Source organism: Megascapheus bottae, chromosome 21, assembly GCF_031878675.1.
Source record: "Megascapheus bottae isolate mThoBot1 chromosome 21, mThoBot2.hap1, whole genome shotgun sequence".
Classification (NCBI taxonomy): Eukaryota; Metazoa; Chordata; class Mammalia; order Rodentia; family Geomyidae; genus Megascapheus; species Megascapheus bottae.
In genome coordinates, this window is record NC_143529.1 from 17,688,201 (window position 1) to 17,711,130 (window position 22,930).

At 38.2% G+C, this 22,930-nt stretch overlaps 2 protein-coding genes across 10 annotated transcripts in view; one reads left to right on the forward strand and one right to left on the reverse strand.

Annotated features, from left to right (window-relative positions):
- Positions 1-142: 142 nt before the first annotated feature.
- Positions 143-20,341, forward strand: Rpe (ribulose-5-phosphate-3-epimerase). Of its 7 annotated transcripts, none has more exons than XM_090354746.1 (6): positions 143-374; positions 6,717-6,796; positions 12,167-12,306; positions 12,505-12,639; positions 13,592-13,678; positions 16,192-20,341. In XM_090354746.1, exons 3-6 carry the CDS (start codon positions 12,169-12,171, stop codon positions 16,312-16,314), a joined length of 483 nt encoding a protein of 160 aa, XP_090210872.1. In that variant the 5' UTR covers positions 143-374; positions 6,717-6,796; positions 12,167-12,168; the 3' UTR covers positions 16,315-20,341. The 7 variants fall into 7 exon arrangements, with proteins under 7 accessions (XP_090210872.1, XP_090210870.1, XP_090210866.1 ...); XM_090354740.1 differs by lacking the exon at positions 143-374 and adding an exon at positions 381-523; XM_090354741.1 differs by lacking the exon at positions 143-374 and adding an exon at positions 381-523 and having other exon boundaries at positions 16,196-16,288.
- The window catches only part of Kansl1l (KAT8 regulatory NSL complex subunit 1 like), a 99,669-nt gene continuing 94,608 nt past the window's right edge, over positions 17,870-22,930 (reverse strand). For 2 of the 3 annotated variants that reach the window (XM_090354738.1, XM_090354736.1), the window contains one exon: positions 20,818-22,685. In XM_090354738.1, the coding sequence (XP_090210864.1) occupies positions 22,560-22,685 (126 nt within the window). In that variant the 3' untranslated portion in view covers positions 20,818-22,559. Of the gene's footprint in view, positions 19,567-20,707; positions 22,686-22,930 lie in introns of those variants that run through there. The other variant, XM_090354739.1, reaches the window with a different exon arrangement.

The window sequence follows — 22,930 nt, forward strand, 5'->3', positions numbered from 1 at the left end:
CTTCCGAGGCAGCAACAAGGGATTTGAGCCTGGATGGCTCTAGGAGAAATAGGAATGGGAAGATTTTAAAGGACCAGCACAGGCGCTGGAGAAGGAAGGAACGTATAAACCGATGGTAATGAAGAACCGAGGACAGGGAACTGCAAAGAGAAAGTGCGCGAAAGCAGCGCGAGCGGACCACGAACAGGAAGGCTGGAAACCGGAAGCAGAAGCTCGCTCCTCAGGCTGCGTCTCCCGAAGAGGCGGGACTTCCTGGACTCCCGGGAAGGACACTTCCGTCAGAATCCGGAAGACTATACGGACAAGGGGCGGGTCCGAAGCTGGGTGCCCAATCGGGGCTGGGGCTCCGCCTCCGCCCGCCGCGGACGCGTGAGGTAACTTGCTGTAAGGGAACCAGCACCATGGCGTCGGGTTGCAAGATCGGCCCGTCCATTCTCAACAGCGACCTGGCCAATTTGGGGGCGGAGTGCCTCCGGATGCTAGACTCCGGGGCCGATTATCTGCACCTGGATGTAATGGACGGGTAACTCCTCCGGGCTCGGGTCGGGCTGGCCGCGCGGCGTCGGGACGGCGCGCCTTTCTTGAGCGCCTGTTGGATGCACAGATGCCCCGGGACTACGGGGCGCCTCCTATATATTTTTGTTTCCTTCCTTTTCTTCTTCTTTGTTCGCCTTCTTGAGAAGGGACCTGAAGTGGGAGTCGAAAAGGCCCCGGCTGGAGCTGACCCGACTTAAGCATCCAGGGACGCGTCCCCAAACCCGAGCTCCTCCCCTCCCCCTCCCAACGTGTGGTGCGAGGACCCGGAAGCGACCTTCAGCCTCTAGTAGGCCATCCCTGGCAGGTGCATGTAGAGAAACTGAGGCCCAAGGAGATCTAGGCATGACTTGCCCAAGCTCATGTAGCTAGTTAGTGGCGAGGCTGGGGAGAGCAGACTTGAGGAACGAAGGAAAAGAGCTTGGCGCCCGTGGTGAGAGAGCCAAGTCCTGCCACTGGCTGGAGATTGTCTTGGACAAGCCATTTGACCTCGTGGAGCTTCAGTTTCATGACTTGAAAAATGCGAATCCAAACACAAACTATTGCTTAGGCATCTTTGGAAGATGAAACGAGCGAGTGCAAGTAACATTTACAGTGGCCTGGCTTTGGTCATTACTAGGATTCTGATTTTCCTATCTATTTTCTCTTCAGGGAAGTCATTTTTTTTCTAAGTAACTGTTAAGCACTGTAGTTATGGCACATAATGTTGTTGAGAATCAGGATACAAGTTTCTTAAGCTGGAAACACACCTAGAGAAACCAGTCAAGACTTAAAGATTACAGAAGTTCGGGACAGATTTACAAACTTAGATTTGACTTTGCCAGGTATCTGTGAACCCCACTGTTACTTGGGCCTAGAAGCATAAAAGCCATTACTTTGGGTCGAGGTAGAAAATGTGAATTTATTTCAAAAGAGGCAAAAATTGCCCCCATTCATGTTTGCAAATTCGTGTTATTTACCAAAAAAGCAAAAAAAAAAATCAGTATCTTTCCTCACTTCCCCGCTTTTTTCTTTTTTAATGTCACTATGTGTTGTATTCTCTTTTTGTACTGTTAGGAATCTACCCAAAGTCCTGACCCACCAGCTAGTTGTTCCTGGTGGCGGGCACACATCTGTGATCCTAACTAGTCAGAAGATTGAGATAGGGTTGAAGTCAAAGCTGGCCCAAAGCAGAACAGTCTTGTGAGACTCATGCAATTACACTCTCTGTCCTTGAAGAGCAACTAAGGTTTAGCACATATTTTTCTTATTGTATGTCTCCCTGTAACACTAATACTTTCTGGAAACAGGATCTGTGTTGAAGTCCCTTTACAGGCTTATTTAAATGAATGAATGGTTAAGTCATAATAGGAATCTTGAAGCAAATGCTTTTGCTCCCTTCCTGCTCTGTGGCAAATTGCAAACATAATAAATAAGTTAATTTTTCTTCATTGACCCTCTTTTGCTAGGAAGCAGTGTTTTCTGCTTACATAGTTTTCATACTTTTTTAACCTTCACACAGTTTTTGAGGTAAGAGCTTTTTTAAATTTTTCATTTGCAAAGGAGAGAAACAGTTTAATGAGGTTTATCCCCTTGCCCCCATATCCTGCCAGGGTAGACAAATCCTAGCTGAGCTGGTACCAACTCTCTAAACAATGTGCTGCAATGTTTCCTAGGTCAGGGGTAAGAGAGTGGGCTGTGACTCCTTTTTCAAATTCTCTGGTCACAAGGTACCTACATCCTAGTACTTCCCCTGTGTTTCTTTCATTCCTGGCTATTGTCTTCTAACATTACACTTTGGACGGGCTTTTTGTTTTCAAGTCTCTTCCTTCCTCATCTAAAAATACCCATGTTTTCTCTTAGTTAAAGCTGAATTTAGCAAATCAGAAACTATTTTGAGGAACAGTGGATGGTGAGACTCTGGTATGAAATAATGTGGATAAAGGACAAAATGACTTTCAGGGGAGGGCTGGGGGTAGGAAAAGAATCTGACAAAAATACAGTAAAACAACCCACTGACTGGAATGTGTTCCTAAGTAAAGTAATTTCTAAATTAATTACCATATTATTGATACTGGATTAAAAAAAAAAGATTTACAGTTTTTCAGCACCAGACCACACTATGGCAAAGCTATGATGGCTGGAGCTGAGTGGCACAGGAACCTTTAGCCAGGCTGGTATTCATCTCCTCTACCTCTCCAATCTGAATGTTGTCTGCCAATGCCCATTGGCAAGTGAGTTAGTGATTTGTGATTCATAAGAAGAATGTTTTCTGGTTACAGTTGGTACATTTTGTACAAGCCTTAATTCTCTTTCCATTTTTGCCTTGTTTGTCCTACTTGTCTGAAATAGATTTTATTACAACCATACTTAAGTAAAATTTTGTATTAATGATGGACCATGCTAAAACAATTAAAACAATTCCTGAATTACAAGCAGTTATGAATTAATTCCAGCAAGTTGAGAAAGGAATACTTTTTTTTATTACACTTTATTTTGCTCTTGCTCTAACCCAAAAATTACCTCTAGGGGAAAAAAAAAAGTACAGAATAAGATGATGATGAAGCAGACTTTTCTGATGAAATCTCTATCAGAGTGAAATAATTTAGCATTTTCCACTGATAGACCTCCCTGAAATCCTGGTTACAATTTTACAAGCTCAATTCTATTTAGAGTCATTAGGCTTAAAGTAAAGGTTAAAACCATTTATGGCAAATGTTCCTGTGGTAACGGTTGTCTGGCAAATTGAAGATACCCTGACTTGATACATGGGTTTATAGCTTTTTTTTTTTGTTTTTTTTTGCTGTTGTGGATGGTGGATTAGCTATAACAAGTTTTGAGTATTCTCTAAGAATATAGGTGCATTCATTTGTTCTCCTGGTCTCCTTAGTAAACCCAGTACATCAAATTGATCATCCATAGGACAAACTGTTCACATAATTTTGGGTCCATAGTTGTATAAGTTACACGTGGGTTTCTCAATGAAATAAGTATTAATTTGTTTGATTCCCACAGTTTCTTAGGATGTTGTTGTTGTTCCTGTGTAATTATTTCATTGCCTTCAAGTAGTTGTACAAAGAGATTTCAATTCAACCTCTCATTTTAATTGTTCTTTAATAATAAATGAAGTTGACAACAAAACTACTTCCAAGGCCACACTACCAATGAAAAAAATAGCATGTAAGGACAGGGAATGTGGTTCAGATGATTGATTGCTTGCTTAACATGTCCAGTGTCCTAAGTTCAATCCATAGTACTCCCAAGAAAAATGAACAGGATAAGATATCAAAACCTATTGGTTCTAGACTTGTATAAAACATTCAGTAGATATCCCTGCCTGCTTTCTTGACCCTTATTTCTAGTTTAAGTAACATAAGCATCATGTCTATAATTCTGACCGTGATTGCTCTTCAGTAAATGGTAGAATAACTTTCTAACTACTGGATATCTAGCCTCCAAAGACTGACTAACATGTTAATGAAAAGGTCTACATGGATCCACTTTATCCTCCATCTCAGGTGTGTCCTTTAATTCTGAGGTCCTGTCATCTTCCCTGGGCTATTGACATAATTGTACTGAGGCAAATGAGCATAGTAATCAAGACCCACATTTGCTTGTGTTTACTTGTACATCAAGTACTCACTGGTTGTGTGACATCCATCTTTTCATCTGTAAAATACAAATATGGTACCAGTGTTGTAGGATTGCTGTGAAATTTTAAAAAAATTTATAAGAACTGCTTAGAACTTGTATCTGAACTATATAAGAGTTTTAGTTTTATGAACATTCAGCCTATCATCTTAAAGTCTTAACCATGCTATTCTCTCCTTTTACTAACCCCCATGTCAATAATCAGTTGGTATATCCTATCAGTTTTATTGTCTTATTATTCTTTCTTTTCCTTGCTACTTAACAGTAGCTCTTACCTTTCTTCCTGTGATTTTTGTCCAGTCCAGCTTCCTGCTTTATTTGTATATTATTATTTATATCTTACAATGAACTCTCACTTCATATTTACAACAGAATAAAGTCCAAACAACTTAGTTTGGAATTTGATGCTCAATTTGAAAACATTTTTCATATCAGCCACACTGGTCAATATCATTCCCTCTTCTTTGAACCAAACCTGTTTATTTCTGCCTTCACTTCATTTTTTAATCTTTGCTGCATTTCTTTTCTCACAGATTCTGTTGTTTATAGTCTGATGATCTTTTTAACACTAACAGAAGGTTAAATTACAGAATATTTGCTTATTTGTATCTTTTATCTATAACCTCACATTGTCTGCTTGTTATTTACTTTTTTCCAAGCCCAGATTCAAACAACATAACATTGTAGTTTATTTCTTAGCCATTTAACAGTTCTGTAAAATTGTTCTTCCATGCAGTAACTCAGGGCTTTTTCTTCTTCCTTCCTGGGGGCTCTCATTCCTGAGAGGCTTTATTGGCATATAGGTGAAATGTGAACAGGAAAGGAGTACAGGTGGAGCATCTCTAATCCAAAATGCTTGGGAACAGAAATGTTAAAAATTTGGGTTTTTTTTTTTTTCAAGTTTTCTCATGCTTATGGAGAATAAGACATGTGGGGGATAAAATCTGTTTCTAAACATGAAAGTCATTCATGTTCCAGGTATGCCTTACGCACATCTCCTGAAGGTAATTTTATACAGAAACATTAGCGCTCCTCATTTTCATTGCAACCTGTCATGTGACGAGTGGAATGCATGACTCATATTGGTGCTCAAAAAAATTTACATTTTGGAACATTTTGGAAGTTAGAATGGGACTTTTCAGTCAGTACACTTGACTTTCTGGACTCTGCATGACACAAACCAGTCAGCTGGATTACTAATGAAAAGTTATGATGAGGTCTGCATTGACTGTAAAGGGAGCTGGGAAATTTCCTTCCCTGAGCTTCCCATTGACAAGTAAAGTATAACTGTAAAAGTGGGAATTGTGGTGAACCATTAGACTTCTCTCTCTCTTTTTTTTTTTTTTTTTTGGCCTGGGCTTAAGCTCAGGGCCTGAGCACTGTCCTTAGACTTTCTCACAGCTAGAGCTCTACCTCTTGAGCCTCAGCACCACTTCCAGCTTTTTTCTATGTATGTATATAGTACTGAGGAATCGAACCCGGGTCTTCGTGCATGCTAGGCAAGCAGTCTACCACCAGGCTAAACTCACAGACCTTTCTCTATCATTTTTGCATATGAGATTGTGAACTCCTTTAGGGTAATTGGGGCGTGTAGTATATTTCTTTCTAAAACAGAGTACCTGATGCATCTGTTCTGCCACTCACATATTAGAGGTTTTTGTTACATATTTAAATGAGCAAATGATACAACAGAAAGATTCAAGGATAAATAATTTGGCTCTGATGTCAGTGGACACAATATGTATCCTACCACCAATTGTTAATGGATAACTCAAGCATGTCATTGATTTCATATTCTACAAATGAGTATGGTTCAATGCCTGGCATGTAGTAAGCTTTCAGTAAGCAGTGGCTATTGTGAAACATGCTTTACTGGATATTCTGTTTTTATTTGTTTGGTTTTTTTTGCCAGTTCTCAGGGTCTGGGCACTGTCCTTGGGCTTTCCTCAAGGTTAGCACTCTACCACTTGAACTACAGCACCATTTCCGGCTTTTTTTCTATGTATGATTCCAAGGAATTGAACCTGGGTCTTTATGCATGCTAGACAAGCACTCTACCAATAGGCCACACTCCCAGCCCCATTTACTGGATATTCTCTCTCTCTCTCTCTCTCTCTCTCTCTCTCTCTCTCTCTCTCTCTCTCTCTAAATATATAGTTACTTAGCACCTGTGAATGAAATGGATTAGGAATAGCCACAAGTTCCTGTGACAAGGTAGAATTGGGGATACCTAGGTGAATGTCCTAAATTTTACTAACTACTGTGTGACTTGGGCAAGTCATAAATTTGTGGGTTTGTCATCTTTCCATTGATTATCTAATTCATAACTATCGATGAATTACAGATTATTATGTAGATGTGACATTCATATGAAGGTGATACTGCTTTGTAAAGCTGAAATTTCCCGTTATTTTTTGTTTGAATTTTTGAAGCATGATGTTAAGTCATTGCAATCTCAGCTAGTCTCCTCTACCTTCATCAGAACTGACATTGAGAGAAATACAGAAATTAAGCTGAAAACATTTCAGAGTAAGATTTTGTTTGTCTTGTAGGCATTTTGTTCCCAACATCACCTTTGGTCACCCTGTGGTAGAAAGCCTCCGAAAGCAGCTAGGCCAGGACCCTTTCTTTGGTAAGTGGGTATTATACCATTTGAAGCTGGATGTGTTGTTCAAATAAAGGAAACATGGATGATTTACTTCTTATCAAGTTCATCTTGCACCTTTGCTGCTTCCCTCCAAGATTGTTCCTCGTGCTGGGTCTTCAGGGGCCTGATTTTTTTTTTTTGTACTAGGGATCGAACCCAGGACGTTGCACTTGCTAGGCAAGCCCTTTGCCAGGAGCTACATCCCCAGCCCATTCAGTGACCAATCTCTCCTCAGGATCTTGGTACTTGTTAATCTTTGTCTAGAAAGCTCTTCATGTGACTAATGAGTGATTTTTGGATCTCAAGTCATTTGTCATTTCCTCTCAGAGTTTGAGCATTTACTCTAAACACTTACTCTGGCCTTTATCCAGTGATTGATTACCTTGATTTTCTTCTTAGCCTTTCCTTCAGTCTGAGGTGATTCAATTATATGATCATGCAAACAGATATTGGAGGCCTATTTACTGTGGTATTCCTCAAACTGAGCATTGACACATGGTTGGAGCACACTGTTCTTGTTAATTCTGTTTTGAATCAGTTGCCTAGTTGGTCAAGATGCCATTTCTTTCTTGCAGGTTGGAGCTTTTTACAGATTATGCTAATGTATGCTTCATTTAGTGGTCATAAAGTATTTTTGTTGTGGGTAATATTGTAGTTATTGTAGTGTGAACTTGGGTCTAACTTTTTTTTTTTTTTTTTTGCCAGTCCTAGGGTTTTAACTCGGGGCCTGGATGCTGTCCTTGGGCTTTCTCAAGGCTAGAGCTCTATCACTGGAGCCACAGCACCATTTCTGGCTTTTTCTATGTATGTGGTACTGAGGAATCCAACCTGGCTCTTTGTGCATGCTAGGCAAGCACTCTACCAATAGGCCAAACTCCCAGCCCAGTCTAACATTTGAACCATGCCCCCATACTTTTTGATTTAGTTATTGTTTAGATAAGATCTAAACAATAGATAAGCCTCATTTGTTTTGTCTTGCCCTGTTTTGAGGTGCTGTTCGTTTTGTTTTATTTTCTCCCTAATCCTTCTGCTACAAATACATCTATGGCAGGTATAATAATTACATGCTGGGTTTTTCAGATGGGATCCCAGTCTGCCTGTAGTGACCCTGAACCACAGTTCTTCAGACTCCACCTGAGTGCTGAGATTAGAGGTGCGCTCTTCAGCTCAAGGCTAATACTCTACCACTTGAGCCACAGCACCACTTCCAACTTTTTCTGTGTATGTGGTACTGAGGAATGGAACCCAGAACTTCATGCATGCTAGGCAAGCACTCCACCACTAGGCTACACTCTCAGCCCTGTTGTTGTTTTAAAATTGCATTGGCACACGTAAGTTTTCAGTAGCAAGTACCTGGTGTTTACTGCTTTGAACAGTGAGTTGCGTCCATCATTGCAGCAAGTTCTGCTGGATGGAGCTGCTGGAGTGTCTGCACATTCTGAACCCAATAAAATGTGCATTCTTATGTCATTCCTGTGGAAAAGCAAAGAACATTCCACTAACTTATTCATCATCTTGAAATTTTCCATAGTCAGTAAACTATATAATCCTGACTATCTAAATTTCCAAATATTGGATTATAATCTTCTGGATATGTAAGCTTTTTATTTTTTTTAAACCAATATTTGCAAAATGTATTTTCCAATCTGGGCACTGGTGGCTCAAGCCTATAATCCTAGCTACTCAGGAGGCTGAGCTCTAAGGATCGAGGTTCAAAGCCAGCCTGGGTACATAAGTCTGTGAGACTCTTACCTCCAGTTAATCTCCAGAAAACCAGAAGTGGTGCACTCAAGTGGTAGAGTACTAGCCTTGAACTGAAGAGCTCAGGAACATTGCCTGGGCCCAGACTTCAAGCCCCACAACTGACAAAAAACAAAACAAAACATGTATTTTCCAACCTACTTTTCTCCTTTAATTGGTGTATTCCTGATTCTGTAGACTTTTCTTGTGAGTCAAAGTTGTTGTCGATACTATTGTGAGAGTTGGTGAAATAGATATCACCATTTGCTCCCTATGTGCAGTAGTAGCCATAGGGTCCTTTTTTCTCTCTCCCTTTTACGTAAGTTCCTGGTATTACTTATCTTTGTTGTCTGTGTCTCTTGCCAGTGTCTTCCTCTTTTTAATATTCCTACCACTACAATCTCTGTTTACTTTGTTTGCTAATAAGCTTGCTAACTAATCCTTTTAGAATTTGGTCTAAAATAAAGATGAATGTTCCATGGACTTGGATTATTGCAAACAATTGTTTTTATATTAGGAAGCATTTTTTTACATTTTAATTTTTTGCTCCAGGCTATTGGACAATTGCATGAATATGCTTTAGGAACTAGATTAAGTAGAGATTATTAAGTGCTGGTCTTTGTGTGCATATGTGGTACTATTTCATAATATTTCTGTAATAGTAGGAAGTATAAAGCACTATATAATTTGTGTTATGATCAGAAAGTAGCCCTTATGTTGTTGTTGTTGTTAATAAACCAGGGAGAAATACTATTCCGTTCCTTCCTTCCCATTTTTTTCTCAGTACTTTTTCTTATCCTTTTATTTATTAGATGTTATTTCTGCGAATTACTAAGATTGACCAGTTAGCAACTTTAGAAATTGTACATACTACTTGATCTAGTTCCTAAAGCATATTCGTGCAATTGTCCGATAACCTGGAGCAAAGAATTAAAATGCAAAAAAAAATGCTTCTTAGCGTAAAAACAACTATTTGCAATAACCCAAGTCCATGGAACATTCACCTTAATTTTAGACCAAATTCTAAAGGGATTAGTTAGCAAGCTTATTAGCAAATAGATAAACTGATTTGGAGACTTGGCTATTTCATTGTTTTTTCTTTAAAACCAACAATTGGACTTGTTACTTCAAGGAAAATCCTATCAGTTTGTTGCCACTAATAACAGAGCTTACAATGGAAAATTAGAACATGAGAAAGGTTGCATCTTACTGTCCAAAACTTGACGTGTCTCAGTACAGGTACACCTCATCTTTTCATGAAGTTATATCCCAGTAAATGTATTACACACTGAAAATAATAACACATTAAAAACTGAATTTAATATTCCTTACCTTAATTATGCTCAGAATATACACAGTAGACTACAGGTGGGAAGAGCCATCTAGCATAATAACAAAGTGTTGAGTATATCTCATCCAATTTATTGAAAACCTTAACCAAAAAAAACACTACCAAATACTGTTGTATTACTAGGCTTGCAAAAGATCAAATTTCCAAGTGCATTTCCTGTCTTGGAAATTGAGCCATTGTAACTCAGTGACCACCTGTCTGTACTGTTTTTCTTACATACACATACTTATATACACACCTGTGATAAAGTTTAAGATAGACCCAGTAAGGTACTAGCAACAAAAATATTAAAGTTATAATAATAAATTGAAAGTTCAGTGACTGCAGTCTGTTAAATTATCTTTATTATATGGATCTTTATGATGATGTGAGATAATAGATAAAGGACATACTTTAGGGTTCTTTTCAGCATATCTGAATTACTAGCATATCTACCCTTGTGCATATCTACCCACTGTTACATAAAATAAAGGTTACTTAATCATCAGAGATGGCTGTTAAGTGGGGGTAGTGGATACATTATGAATACATCAGAAGGGCTACTTTACTATGTAGGATGCTAGGGATACTCAATCACGTATTGTTCATTTCTGGAATTTTTTGTTTAATTTCTAACCATAGTTGACTGTATAAAACCTCAGAAATATGGCTATAGGAAGGGAAATCATGGATAAGGAGTGACTACTACATGTAATCCTAGCTATGTTTTAATAATTTATTTTATAATTTAATAAGTAAATTCCTTAGTTTGACTTCTAATGCATTATTTATAAACCTAAGCCATATCAACAAACACGTTGGTCATGGGGCTTGGACTCAGAGCATGGGCACTGTTCCTGAGCTCTTTAGCTCCAGGCTGGCACTCTACCACTTTGAGCCACAGTTCCACTTCCTGTTTGAGCAGTCTTGATCTTATGTTAACAATAGGCAGATTTGTTGACTTGTGACTTCCTGAAATTGTAGGGTAGCTACAGTAGCTAATAGTTTTCTGTGTGTTCATGATTAAGGATAATAATGGCCTATAAGTTGAGGAATGAGTTAACTAGATATTTTAACTGAGTTAACTGAATTTTCCTTGTTTTAATCAAAGAGAAATGAGAGACAGAATGGAGCATAGTTTTTTTAATTAATATTTTACCTATTAACATATGCTCTAATTGAATTAACTAGAAAGGTTTGCTTTAGTCTTGACTTCAAACTCTTACTAACCTTTCTTTCAAACTTACTGAGTTTAATAGTCTTGGTTAAGTTGTGAAGTGGTCAGCTATGTCATTAAGTCAAGAACTTTAAGAGAGCCATATCCATGTTCTTTTTTGTACTTAAATGAACTAAGCATTAGAATTAGTGTAAATATCAGACTTCTAATCACTCTTCCTTTTCCTCTAAATCGGTCCCACCTGCATCTTCTTCCACTTGGCTAACAGTGCTTCATTCTCTTTGTGTGAGACCAGACCTTTGGCATCAACTTGATTCCTTTCCTCCTGACACTAGCTCTACAGCTGTCAACAGTTCCTGTTTATACTTTCACATCTCTAATTGTTGCTATCATCCCTTCTCACCTGGATTTATTGTCATAGTAGCCCCCCCATCAGCAGACCTTGTAACTTAACTCAAAGGCCAGAATTGAGTTTTATCAATTTCATTTGGAGTAAAAGTCAACTCTGCAAAACTGTCTCCCCACTGCATGATTCTCTGGCATTACCTGCCCCTGCCATTATTACCTCTGCCCCAGCCACACTGGCTTATCAACTGCTAATCTAGTATATATCTTGTCTTCTTGCTGTGTTTATTCTTTTCCTCACCTACTAAGAATAATCCTCAAGACAGTGGAGACATAACAGCTGAAAGAGTCTTTTCTCCTCCTTCCTTTCCTTGGACCTAGAATGATTAGTGAGTGTACAGCAAGTGCTCAGTAAAACTTGTTTGAAAGAATCACAAAGGCTACCATGTGTAATGTGACTTCTTTTTAGATGTGTTTCGAGTGACATTTCCTAGACCCTGGCTGAGCTTTCCTGATCTCTCATCTTTATTCTTCGTATGCGGCAGTGGGCATTTTGTGGGAAAATATTTTGATTTTGATTTTCCCTGAATGACTAACCAAACTGTCTTGAGAATAAAGGAATTCTGAAGACAATACTTGGATCTATCTATTTAAACATTTTCTGTCATGTCAGAAGACATAGCAACACGAATGGCTGGCTCTGTTAATGTGAGCCAGTTGTTTTCCTGCGGATAATATCAGGAGCTGTGTCTTTTCTTTGTAGACATGCACATGATGGTGGCCAGGCCGGAACAGTGGGTAAAGCCAATGGCCATAGCAGGAGCCAATCAATATACCTTTCACCTCGAGGCTACTGAGAATCCAGGGGCTTTGATTAAGGACATCCGGGAAAATGGGATGAAGGTAGGAGAACAGTAATGTACTATTCCCTTTCCAAGTTTGGAAAGTTTGTTGGTAAACAAGAAATGATAGGTAAAGAAGACGTGAAATAAACTGTGAATCCAGAGTTTACATTTAAGTATTTCTATTGGGCCTGAGAGGCCACAGTAATATAGGGGGAAGTAGTTGTTAATGTGCTGAGCATGCTTGTCTCTCTTACAGGTTGGCCTGGCCATCAAACCAGGAACTACAGTTGAGTACTTGGCACCATGGGCTAATCAAATAGATATGGCCTTGGTTATGACCGTGGAACCTGGGTTTGGAGGGCAAAAATTCATGGAAGATATGATGCCAAAGGTAAAAGAAGTATTTCTCTGTGGGCTTTTATTCATTAAGCACATATTGAAAGACTTGTCAAAGTATGTCCCATTAAAGAAGTGAAGACATGGGGACATCTACTCAACACTGTAATAAAGCATGATAGGAAATGTGACCGGTTTTGGTTTTAAAATCAGAATTGATACTATGTCTCTATTGTGAAGCTTCTTTCCAAAAGTATTAACCCTGACTATTAGTTCTCTTGGGAGTCTTCATTGATATTGGGATATTTTCTTTATCTTGTTTCCATGAAGTAAAATCTTTGAAACACTAGGACAAATTAAATAGTATTTCAGTACATTAAAAAACATGGTAGGGGCCGGGAGTTTGGCCTAGTGGTAGAGTGCTTGCCTACCATGCACGAAGACTTGGGTTCAATTTCATGGTACCACACACACATAGAAAAGCCGGAGTAGTACTGTGGCAAAAGTGGTAGAGCTTTAGCTTTGATGAAAGGCCTGAGTTCAAGAGCTAGGACTGGTGGGGGAAAAAAATGGTAGATGCTGGGCCTGGCTGCACATGTCTGTAAATGTCATTTATTCAAGAGTACCTGGCTCATGGCCAACTTGAGAAACAAACCCTCATCTCAACAAAAAACAGACCATGGTGGTATGCTTCTGTGGTATAGATAAGCCTATCTATAGGCTAAACCTTAGTAAAAACACAGATCCATCTAACAAGATGAAAGCAAAAAATCAAAACCCTAGAAGTGTGGTTTATAGAGCAAAGTACCACCTGCCTAGTAAGTGCGAGGCTTTGAGTCCCAAAATCTTTGTATGGCCATTAAAAAAAAAAAAAAGCAATCCTCAATAATGTTTTGTAGAGATATAATTCCTTTATGAGCAATTTCTAGTTTTAAAGGCTAATATTCACTACTGGAGTTTTGTTTGGTATATCTTCTTGAGGTATCACTGTCTCCTTGTATGCGTAGGTCCACTGGTTGAGGACCCAGTTTCCATCTTTGGATATAGAAGTTGATGGTGGAGTGGGTCCTGACACGGTGCATAAATGTGCAGAGGTGAGTGCTTCTCAGCAACCCATCCTGTAGACACTGTGTTGGGGGCCAAAGAGATTGCTCATATTGTCTCCGAAACTGCCTTTCATCTGAAATATTCTTGTTTTATTGTAGAGGTAGGAAAACAGAGCTGTGAGTGAATTTCTTTTCTTTTTTTTTGGTATCAGTTTTGAAGCTTGAACTCAGGGCCTGAGTGCTTACCCTGAGCATTTTTTTTTTTTTTTTGGCCCTTCCTGGTCTGGAGCTCAGGGCCTGAGCACTGTCCTTGCCCTTTCTCAAGGCTTGAGCTCTACCACTTGAGTCTCAGCACCATTTCTGGCTTTTTTCAATGTGTGTGGTACCGAGGAATTGAACCCGGGTCTTCGTGCATGCTAGGCAAGCACTCTACCACTAGGCCAAACTCCCAGCCCCTGTGAGTGAATTTCTAAAGGAACAAAGTTGTTGAATAATAAATTCTGGTATCTCAGTTAATACTGAAGAAAATCCCAGGGTTTGTTGTTCTTGTTTGTTTTGGTAGTATGAGAGTTTGAATTCAGTCCTCTCCCTTGCTAGGCAAGCACTTTTTTGCTGAGTCATCTACCACAACGTTTTTGTTTTGGTTATATTTCAGATAGTCTTGATTTTTGCTCAGAGCTGACCACAGGCTGCAATTCTGCCTACATTGCTGGATCACAGGTGTGTTTCACCACACCAGCTTATTTGTTGAGATGGGTCTGATTAGAGTTTTGTCATCGCTGGTTTCAAACTGGATCCCTCCCAATCACTGCCTCTTGAGAAGCTAGGATTACAGGCATGAATAACCACGCCCATCTGAAGAAAGTTGTTTATACAAAAAGAATATGTTTAATGGAACATTAAATTCCTGGGGCTTGAATAAGTTTGCCTTATGAACAAAGGGGGAAGAAATTCTTCTGCAATGGCCATTCTTTTCTGCATGATACACACCTACCAAAAGTTTGGCCTCTGGCTGGGAGTTTGGCCTAGTGGTAGAGTGCTTGCCTAGCATCCATGAAGACCCGAGTTCGATTCCTTGGTACCACATACACAGAAAAAAGCCGGAAATGGTGCTAAGGCCCAAGTGGTAGAGCTCTAGCCTTGAGAAAGTCCAAGGACAGTGCTCAGGCCCAAGACTGGCAAAAAAAAAAAAAAAGTTTTGGCATCTGCTCAGAAGACAGGATGGTCAAAAGTATGAAGTCTACAGGCTGCTGTAAATTCACTCCTGTAATCCTAGCTATTCAGGAGGCTGATACATGAGGATTAAAGTTTGAATCCAGCCCAGGGAATAAGTCTTTGAGACTCTTTTATCTCTGATTAACAACAGAAAACAGAAAGTGAAGCGTGGCTTGAAGTGGTAGAGCACTAGTTGAGCACAAAAACTCAGAGACAATGCCTAGCCCCCAAATACAATCTTCACTACAACAAAATAAATTATGAGGCCCAGCTAGACTCTATAGTCAAACACTGTTCCAACATCAAAACAAAACAACAAGCTTGTTTATAGAAAAAGAGTTGTCCAGGTGATCACAACCACTCATAGGATTGCTTTAAGTGAACCTATCCTTTGTCGCTTTCTGTGCAGATGAAGAGACATGTTAAGGGGTAATCCTTCTATAATTTCTAGAAGAATGTTGTTAGAGTTGGAATGCCATTTATTGAGTGATTAGTACTCTCAGAAAAATGTTCCTTTGCTATGTACAGGAGTCACAATATACAGGAGTTTCCTCCTTAAGTCAAATCCTGGGAAGCTCAGAGTTAATTTTTGGAGGCATCTTATTTGAGTTTGTCAATTTATTTTCATTTATTTTGTTGCCTTTAAAGTAGCATCTGGACAATCTTTAGCCACTTCAAAACCATTCTGGAGTGGCCAGCAATTTGGCCTAGTGGTAGAGTGCTTGCCTAGCATGCACGAAGACCTGGGTTCTATTCGTCAATACCATGTACGTAGAAAAAGCCAGAAGTGATGCTGTGGCTCAGATGGCAGACCACTGACCTTGAGAAAACCCAAGGACAGTGCTCAGGCCCTGGGTTCAAGATTGGCAAAAAAAAAACAAACCCACATTCTGGAATACTAAGAACAGGACATCCCATTCTTTGTGACACAAAATGAGGAATACTGTAATGTTCCTAACTTTATGGGTAATTTCACATTTTCATAATTTCCCTTTAGGTAATCTATAAATTTATATAAATAATTCTGATAGTAAGCAGTTGTTTCTTCAGTATCTCTGAGGGCATTGGTATGAATATATATGTATGTGTGTATGAATATATTTTTCCATGTATGTATATATTAATTAAATTTTAGCAGAATACTCTGAATACTTGCTGATTTTTTAAGCACATTAAAAATTTATTTTGCACCTACAAGTTTCCTTTCTCCTCGGAACTATCAGGCTCATCTTTAAGTGGCTTTTGGACAGGGTTCTGGAAGAGGCAACAGTAGACCTGTATAATCCAGCAATACTGTTGGGTCTTCTTTTTCTTTAAGGCATAACTTGAGTGTTTATTTCTTCCAGGCAGGTGCTAACATGATTGTGTCTGGCAGTGCCATAATGAGGAGTGAAGACCCCAGATCTGTGATCAACTTGTTAAGAAATGTTTGTTCAGAAGCTGCTCAGAAACGTTCTCTTGATCGATGAAACCACAAGGAACCCAGTGTTTGCCCATGGAACCCTTTGACTGCAAAATAGGAATATTGACTACCAAATCACATTTCATTTGAGTGCTGCTTTTCTAACAGTTCTTCATTCCAGTGATTCAAATCTATTGTGCAGAACATTAAGAGGTTAGATATTGGTCTGTATGAATACATTCTTAGTGATACAATTTAAAAATTAATGTAATGATATAATCCTGTTTTTACTGGAAGAACTGATTTTTGTAAAGAGTAAAAATATGGCTAAATTGAGGTCATGAATAGAAATGTCTTAATGCCTAAGGAAGACATAGTATCTACTGCAAAAGATTTCTGTAATTTTATAGTGTTCATTCTTTTCTCTCTGAACCATTTTCCAAAAGCAAAAGAAGTCCTTATCTAAGTCTTCTAGTTTCATATTTCATTCTTTTTAGTTTAATTTCCAGTGTGATTTGTTTATATACTTGCTAAAGAGAACTAAAAAACATAATTTGGATGGAAAGATATACATTGTATTTGAAATGTATATTTTTCCACTTCCAGTTTTAGAATTGATTCATTAAAAACTGGAAAGTGAATGTATGAAACTTTAGGATTTTCAAGTGCATGCACAGAATTTATCAATGTGAGTTTTCTTTGTCAGAACAGGTGATACAGTGATTCCTCCCTGCTCCTAATTTTCTTACTTTCACCACTCTTAGGAATTTATATTGACTATAGTAGCTGTTTAGCCTTACTGAATCACCCAACTTTTTTACACTTATTGACACATACATGTGTTACTAGAACTGCAATAACATACAGAGTTGTGCTGAGGATTAAGAAGTTCCTGGATATGTGGGATGTTTCCAGTACTGTTCCTAGAATTTAAGTATACTTAACACAAAGTAGCTGGCATATTTTATGTTTTATGAGCTACAAAGTACCTGTAATTATTCCTTAGACAGGTATTTTTATTGCATTTTAAAAATGAAAGTAAAGCTAAGATTTCATCCAGTAAGATATATGAATATTAGTATCAATTTTAAAAATGAAAAGACAGAGCCCTGGACAGGTAGCTTAGAAAGCAAGAAACTTCTTTTACTTCATATTGTCTTTTCAGTCTGACATTACCCTTAGTGGAACCAGATGGCCAAGATTATTCTGCAGTTTGGATCTTGAACCCCAGGGATACATATTTTATTCCAAGAAAGACCAGGTAGGCGAAGAATGCCAAGACACAGTTAATCCATAAATTATTTCTATTCCCTGTTATACAAGGAGTATTATGTATTAGCTACTTCATTTTTCTGAATACTCTTGCCATTTAACAAATATTGCAAGACATTTGGGGACCCATATCATTAAATTTCAGAGTCAATATCACTAAATTACATTAAAACTACTATGAACTTTGAGAAATGAGGTTAAAAAATTGTAATGCTAAAACTTATGAAATAGAACTTCCTTAGGTTTTACCCTATAGAGTAAAAAATTTTCCTTACTATCAGTTTTTGTCTTGGATTAAGAAAGGGTTTGTGCATGAATTGGTAGTGTCTAATCAAATCACGCAACACGAGTTATATAGAAATAACTTTAATTAAAAAACACATATAGAAGGAAGATTATAATATCAGACATGACAAAGATTTGAATTTATTTGCCAGGAAAACTTGAGTTTGTCTGGCTTTTGTTTTCTTTTTCTTTAAAAATAAATGTACAGTAAAACTACACGCAAAAGTTTGTAACTGTTGAATCTGAATGTTTTCCCCTTTGCAGGGACCAGTATAATTTCCAATCCTGAACAAATATTTGGGTGTCAGACTCCACAGACTCTAGACCACATGGCCAGAGTTTTCAGTAATGGGCATTACAACTTAAATTACTTTTTTTTACATGACAAAAAGTGATTTATACAAATTGTCCTTAACTTTCACATAGAAGAAAAAATAATATCATAGCTTTAAAAGAATTTTTCCACCATGCACATTCTTCTGTATCTAATATTGAAGTCTTGACCTTTGAAAATGTTATAGTTCTCAATCTAGGATACAAGTAAGAATAGATGTTTTAATGAGTAGAGAAAGCTACCACAAAAAAAGACCAAATTAGCTAGAAATATAGTAAGGTTTCCATACTAGCTAAACATTAGCTAGAAATACAACCATTTACGAAGTTTTATAATACTAGAACGTTTCTGTTTGTTGCACAGTTTAAATTTGTGTTTTTTCTTCACTAGGCACATAAAACAGGTAAAATTCAAATTGAATTTTCAAAGATGTCATAGCTAAAATACATCCATACTTAACTCTTAGTTTGATTGTCTCAGTTCTGGTAGGCATAAAATAGAAAGTAGCCTGTGGTTAGTCCAAGAGATACCAGTGATTTCAAAAAAATGAGTATTGTGTTACCTTGTATAAGAATTTCCATAAATAACTACTGTGGTTAAGCAACAAAAACAAGAACAAATACCCTCCCCCCCTTCATAGTCAAGACTTTTCTATGTTATAAGTGGAAACCTGTGCTTTATAATTATTGCAGCATATATTGCATAGAATAGTTCATACATGCCTTCTAATGTAATTTTAAAACTGTGTGCATGTGTGTATATGTGTGTGTATATTTGTGAACATGTTCCATACACACTTATTTGTATAGTTAATGTTTCTGAGGCAATTTTGGTGAATTACCATGTGAACAGAAGAAAAGATAGCTGTCATTTGATGCAAATCAAGTGTGTTTGTGTGTCAGATGGTAGGGGAGGCATGGTCTTAATAATAGGACTTGGCACCAAATTGCAGCACTTGACACCTTGTATGAGAAATACAAATGGCTAGCACTTGCCTAGAGCTGAAAAGCTAGCTGCTTCTGCATTTCAAGAAGGAAGAAAAGACTTTTCTTGCCTCTTATAAACAGCATAAAAGAAGAGTACATGCCGTACATTTTGTAATCTGGAACTGTGACCAGAGTGAGTAGAAGATCCACAACAGGGCTTTTTTCCTCCTCACTTCCATCCAACTACATAGTTTTTCCAGTGCGCTCCCTGTCACCTGTTTTTTTTAACATTAGTGAGTCCCAGACCAAAAGGTTTACACTCTTCCATTCCATCTAACTGCTTTTTTGTGTGGAGGCCATTCTCTGGTGCAGTGGTACCGAAGACTTCACCATGAAAAGCTGTGCTTTCCCTCTGAGTCTCATCCTTGCTTTCATCCTGGCAAAGCAAAGCTGCTGTGTCCTCATCCTTCAGTGGAAAAGCCCGTCGTTCCCACCACGAAGACTGAAGGGGGAAACATTTGCAGTTAAGTTTCAACAAATGGTTTCATTCCTTTGTCAAATAACCTGCACATGTAAATTTTGTCATTACTGTTTTGTTCTTTTAGCGCATAATGTTGATTTTCCTTTGTACCTAAATATCTCAACTCAAATTGGGAGTCTGAGGATTGTTTTTGTCAAGAAGAGGAAATGTTACTGGACATTTCCACAAGAAGAGGAATGTCACTGGTCTTCATTTTGGCCACAGAGCAATTTAGGCAAATCCTTTAAAAGTGCTGTTATTTTGATGCACTTCTTCTCTTCAATACCTTCATTTCTGGGCTGGAGGTATCACTAGCCATAGAACACCTGGCTAGCAAGTGCAGGACCCAGAGTTCAAACCCCCTAGTGCCATACAAAGAAAGGGCTAGGAAGGAAATTTTAATTTCTGTATCACCATTACTGAATTTTTCTTCTGTTTTTTTTCAATTTGACTATTAATTTCTTTTTCTTTTTTTATTTTGTTTGCCAGTCCTGTGACATTAACTCAGGGCCTGGGCACTGCACCTGAGTTCATTTTGTTCAAAGGTAGCCAGCCTTCTATCACTTGAGCAACGGTGTCACTCCCCGCATTTCTGTTTATATGGTACTGAGGAATCAAACCCAGGGCTTCCTGCATGCTTGGCAAGCACTCTACCACTAAGCCACATTCACAACCCGTTGACTATTAATTTCTATAGTCTCCTTTCTAGAACTGATACTTTTACAACTTACATATGAATAAAGGTGCCTGAACTTTATGGATGCAGTGTTTTGAAAGTACTCTCTTAAAGTAGACAATGAATCTATGGAGAGACAAGTAAAAACTCCTAAAAGGAAAAAGCAGTACCCCTAACATTTACTATGTACCAGTGCTATTGTCCATAAATTAGATTTATTTCATAATGAAACTTTGATAATGGTAGGTGGATAGCAGTTGATACTGACATGCTATGGCAGAAAACAACAGAAAAAACCCCACAATTAAAAACAAAAACAAACCATGATTACTAGTAGTAATGGAACTGGAATGCTGCATTCTAGATCTGAGTCTTGGAATATGTCTCACTATACATATGAAACATTGCAGTTAGCAATAAAAGGCAAATGACAAATGTTATGCCTACCTTAAATTCCTCATTTTGCTTTAAAGAAGGTGAGTTGTGTACACACAGATCGAGGTTCTCTGAGAGCGGCTGTGGAGGGCTTTCAGCAGCACATCGCTGGCCACCACTGACGTCATGAAGGTATTCTTTCAGAAGCAGGTCTGGCCCTTCAACGTTTTTACTGAATGTTCTAGAAGAAAGTAATTGTTACCATCACCATCTTACCATCAAATGAACCTAAGGTCATCATTAAGTGCAATTAATAGCTTTTCTTTAAGCAACCTAGAAGACATATAAATTAAAAAAATTATCTTTCTGGTGTTATTTTCATATCTGAAATGTTTAAATATAGTACTTCATTAGATATCCTGGCAATTGTAACAGAGGTTTTGCTTTGTTACTTGATTTATTTGGAAGACAAAGTAATTTATTGATTTATAAAGTTTTAGAGTTCCTACAGTGTCATCTATGAATGCTTTGATTCACATTTTCCTTTATTTCTGGAAAAGTTTTTATTTCTGGAGTGTAGTGAAAGATGAGAATTCCAGAACCTCATCTGTGTTAGGAAACTGATCAAGTATCTACAGCAAATCTTGTTATCTTCAGACCTAAACAGACAAATGTGTTTAACAACACTTAAATGAGATGGCCTCTAAACTGAAATGACTGCCATACTTCAGATGATCTTGCTTTTTGAATTTTGGCTATACTAAAAAATAATGAAATGTAAGTATAATATAACCAGATGCTTTCAAGTATAGATGTACTAATTACATCTGAATTACTCTAAGGCCTATTTGTGGCTGACTTCCAACTGCCAATTCTCTTTCCTCAGCCTTTCCAGTTGGGGAATTACACACGTGTGTCAGCACACATAGTTCTGTTGTGTAAAGAGTCCTTTAAGCCAGGCACTGGTGGCTTACATCTGTAAACCTTAGCTTCTCCAGAGGCCAGCCCAAATAAGAATGGCTGGGAGACTCTGGGAGATTTTTTTGTTGTTTCTTCTCAGTTGTAGGGCTTGAACAGTGGGCCTGGGTGCTGTCTCTGAGCTCTTCAGCTCAAGGCTAGTGCTCTACCACTTAAGCCACAGCACCACTTCAGTTTTCTGGTGGTTACTTGGAGATAAAAGTCTCATGGATTTTTATGCCTGGACTGGCTCTGAGGCACCATCCTCGCATCTCAGCCTCTTGGGTAGCTATGAATGAAGGTGTAAGCCACTGGTGCCTGGTTTGGCTTTAAGATTCTTATTGCCGATTAACTACCTGAAAACGTATCTCAAAGTGGTAAAGCACCTAGCCTTGACAAAAAAAAGCTCAGAGACAGGCTCAGGCCCTGAGTTCAAGACACGTGGCCAACCCTCATCAACACCCCCCCCCCAAAAAAAAAAAACCTTAAATGATTTGACTTATAGACATATTTTTTGGGAAATTACCTATATTCCATTCTCCAGTGTTCGGTCCACTGTTAAAATAGTTTGAAATTACCTGCTTTTGGTGGTGGCTCCTCCTGCTCAATTAAGTTCTCCAAGTGCTAAGATTATAGATATGTGTGACTACACCTAGCTAAAATGACATATTTTATAGAGAGAAAATTTTCATACTGTTTGCTAGTTGAGTCTATTCTTGAGCTGGTAGCAGACTTGAGAAATAGAAAATGGAATAAAATACAGAAATTCATTTCATTAGTATGTACTTAGCCAAAAGTATTATGACTTTAAAAGCTTATTGTATATAACATATAAGTGGGGGAGCACTGCACATATTAGTACATAGTAGTTGACATTATGTCCTTATATTTTTTTTCTTCTATTGATCTTCCTCAAAATTTGTGTAGAATTTTTGTTCATTCCATGTGGATTCTGTAGCTTTAAAATTTAAAGTACTTGCCTGCTATTTCTTCTGTGCCACTTGCTTTGTTCCCACAGTGACCACCTGGCTTGCTCTCTCTCTTCATATTTTTTGTGTCTTAGAGAGAAGACTTCATCAGAAAGATCTTCGGTCTGGAATTAGTAAAGCAAAGCAAAGGGAAAAAAAACAACTTTTTGCTTCTGTGAGAAGCCTTTTGAAATGTTTCAAACAGTTCCTCACATAAAGAAGAGTAGCAAGCAAACACTAGAATAAATGCAGTCTGTATCAGATAGCCTCAACTTCCTCAAAGGTATCAGTCCAATTTTTTTAACTCTTACCGTTGCTTATGTTCAAAAGCTAGATCACAAGTAAGTTCATAGTGCATTCCATTTTGCCA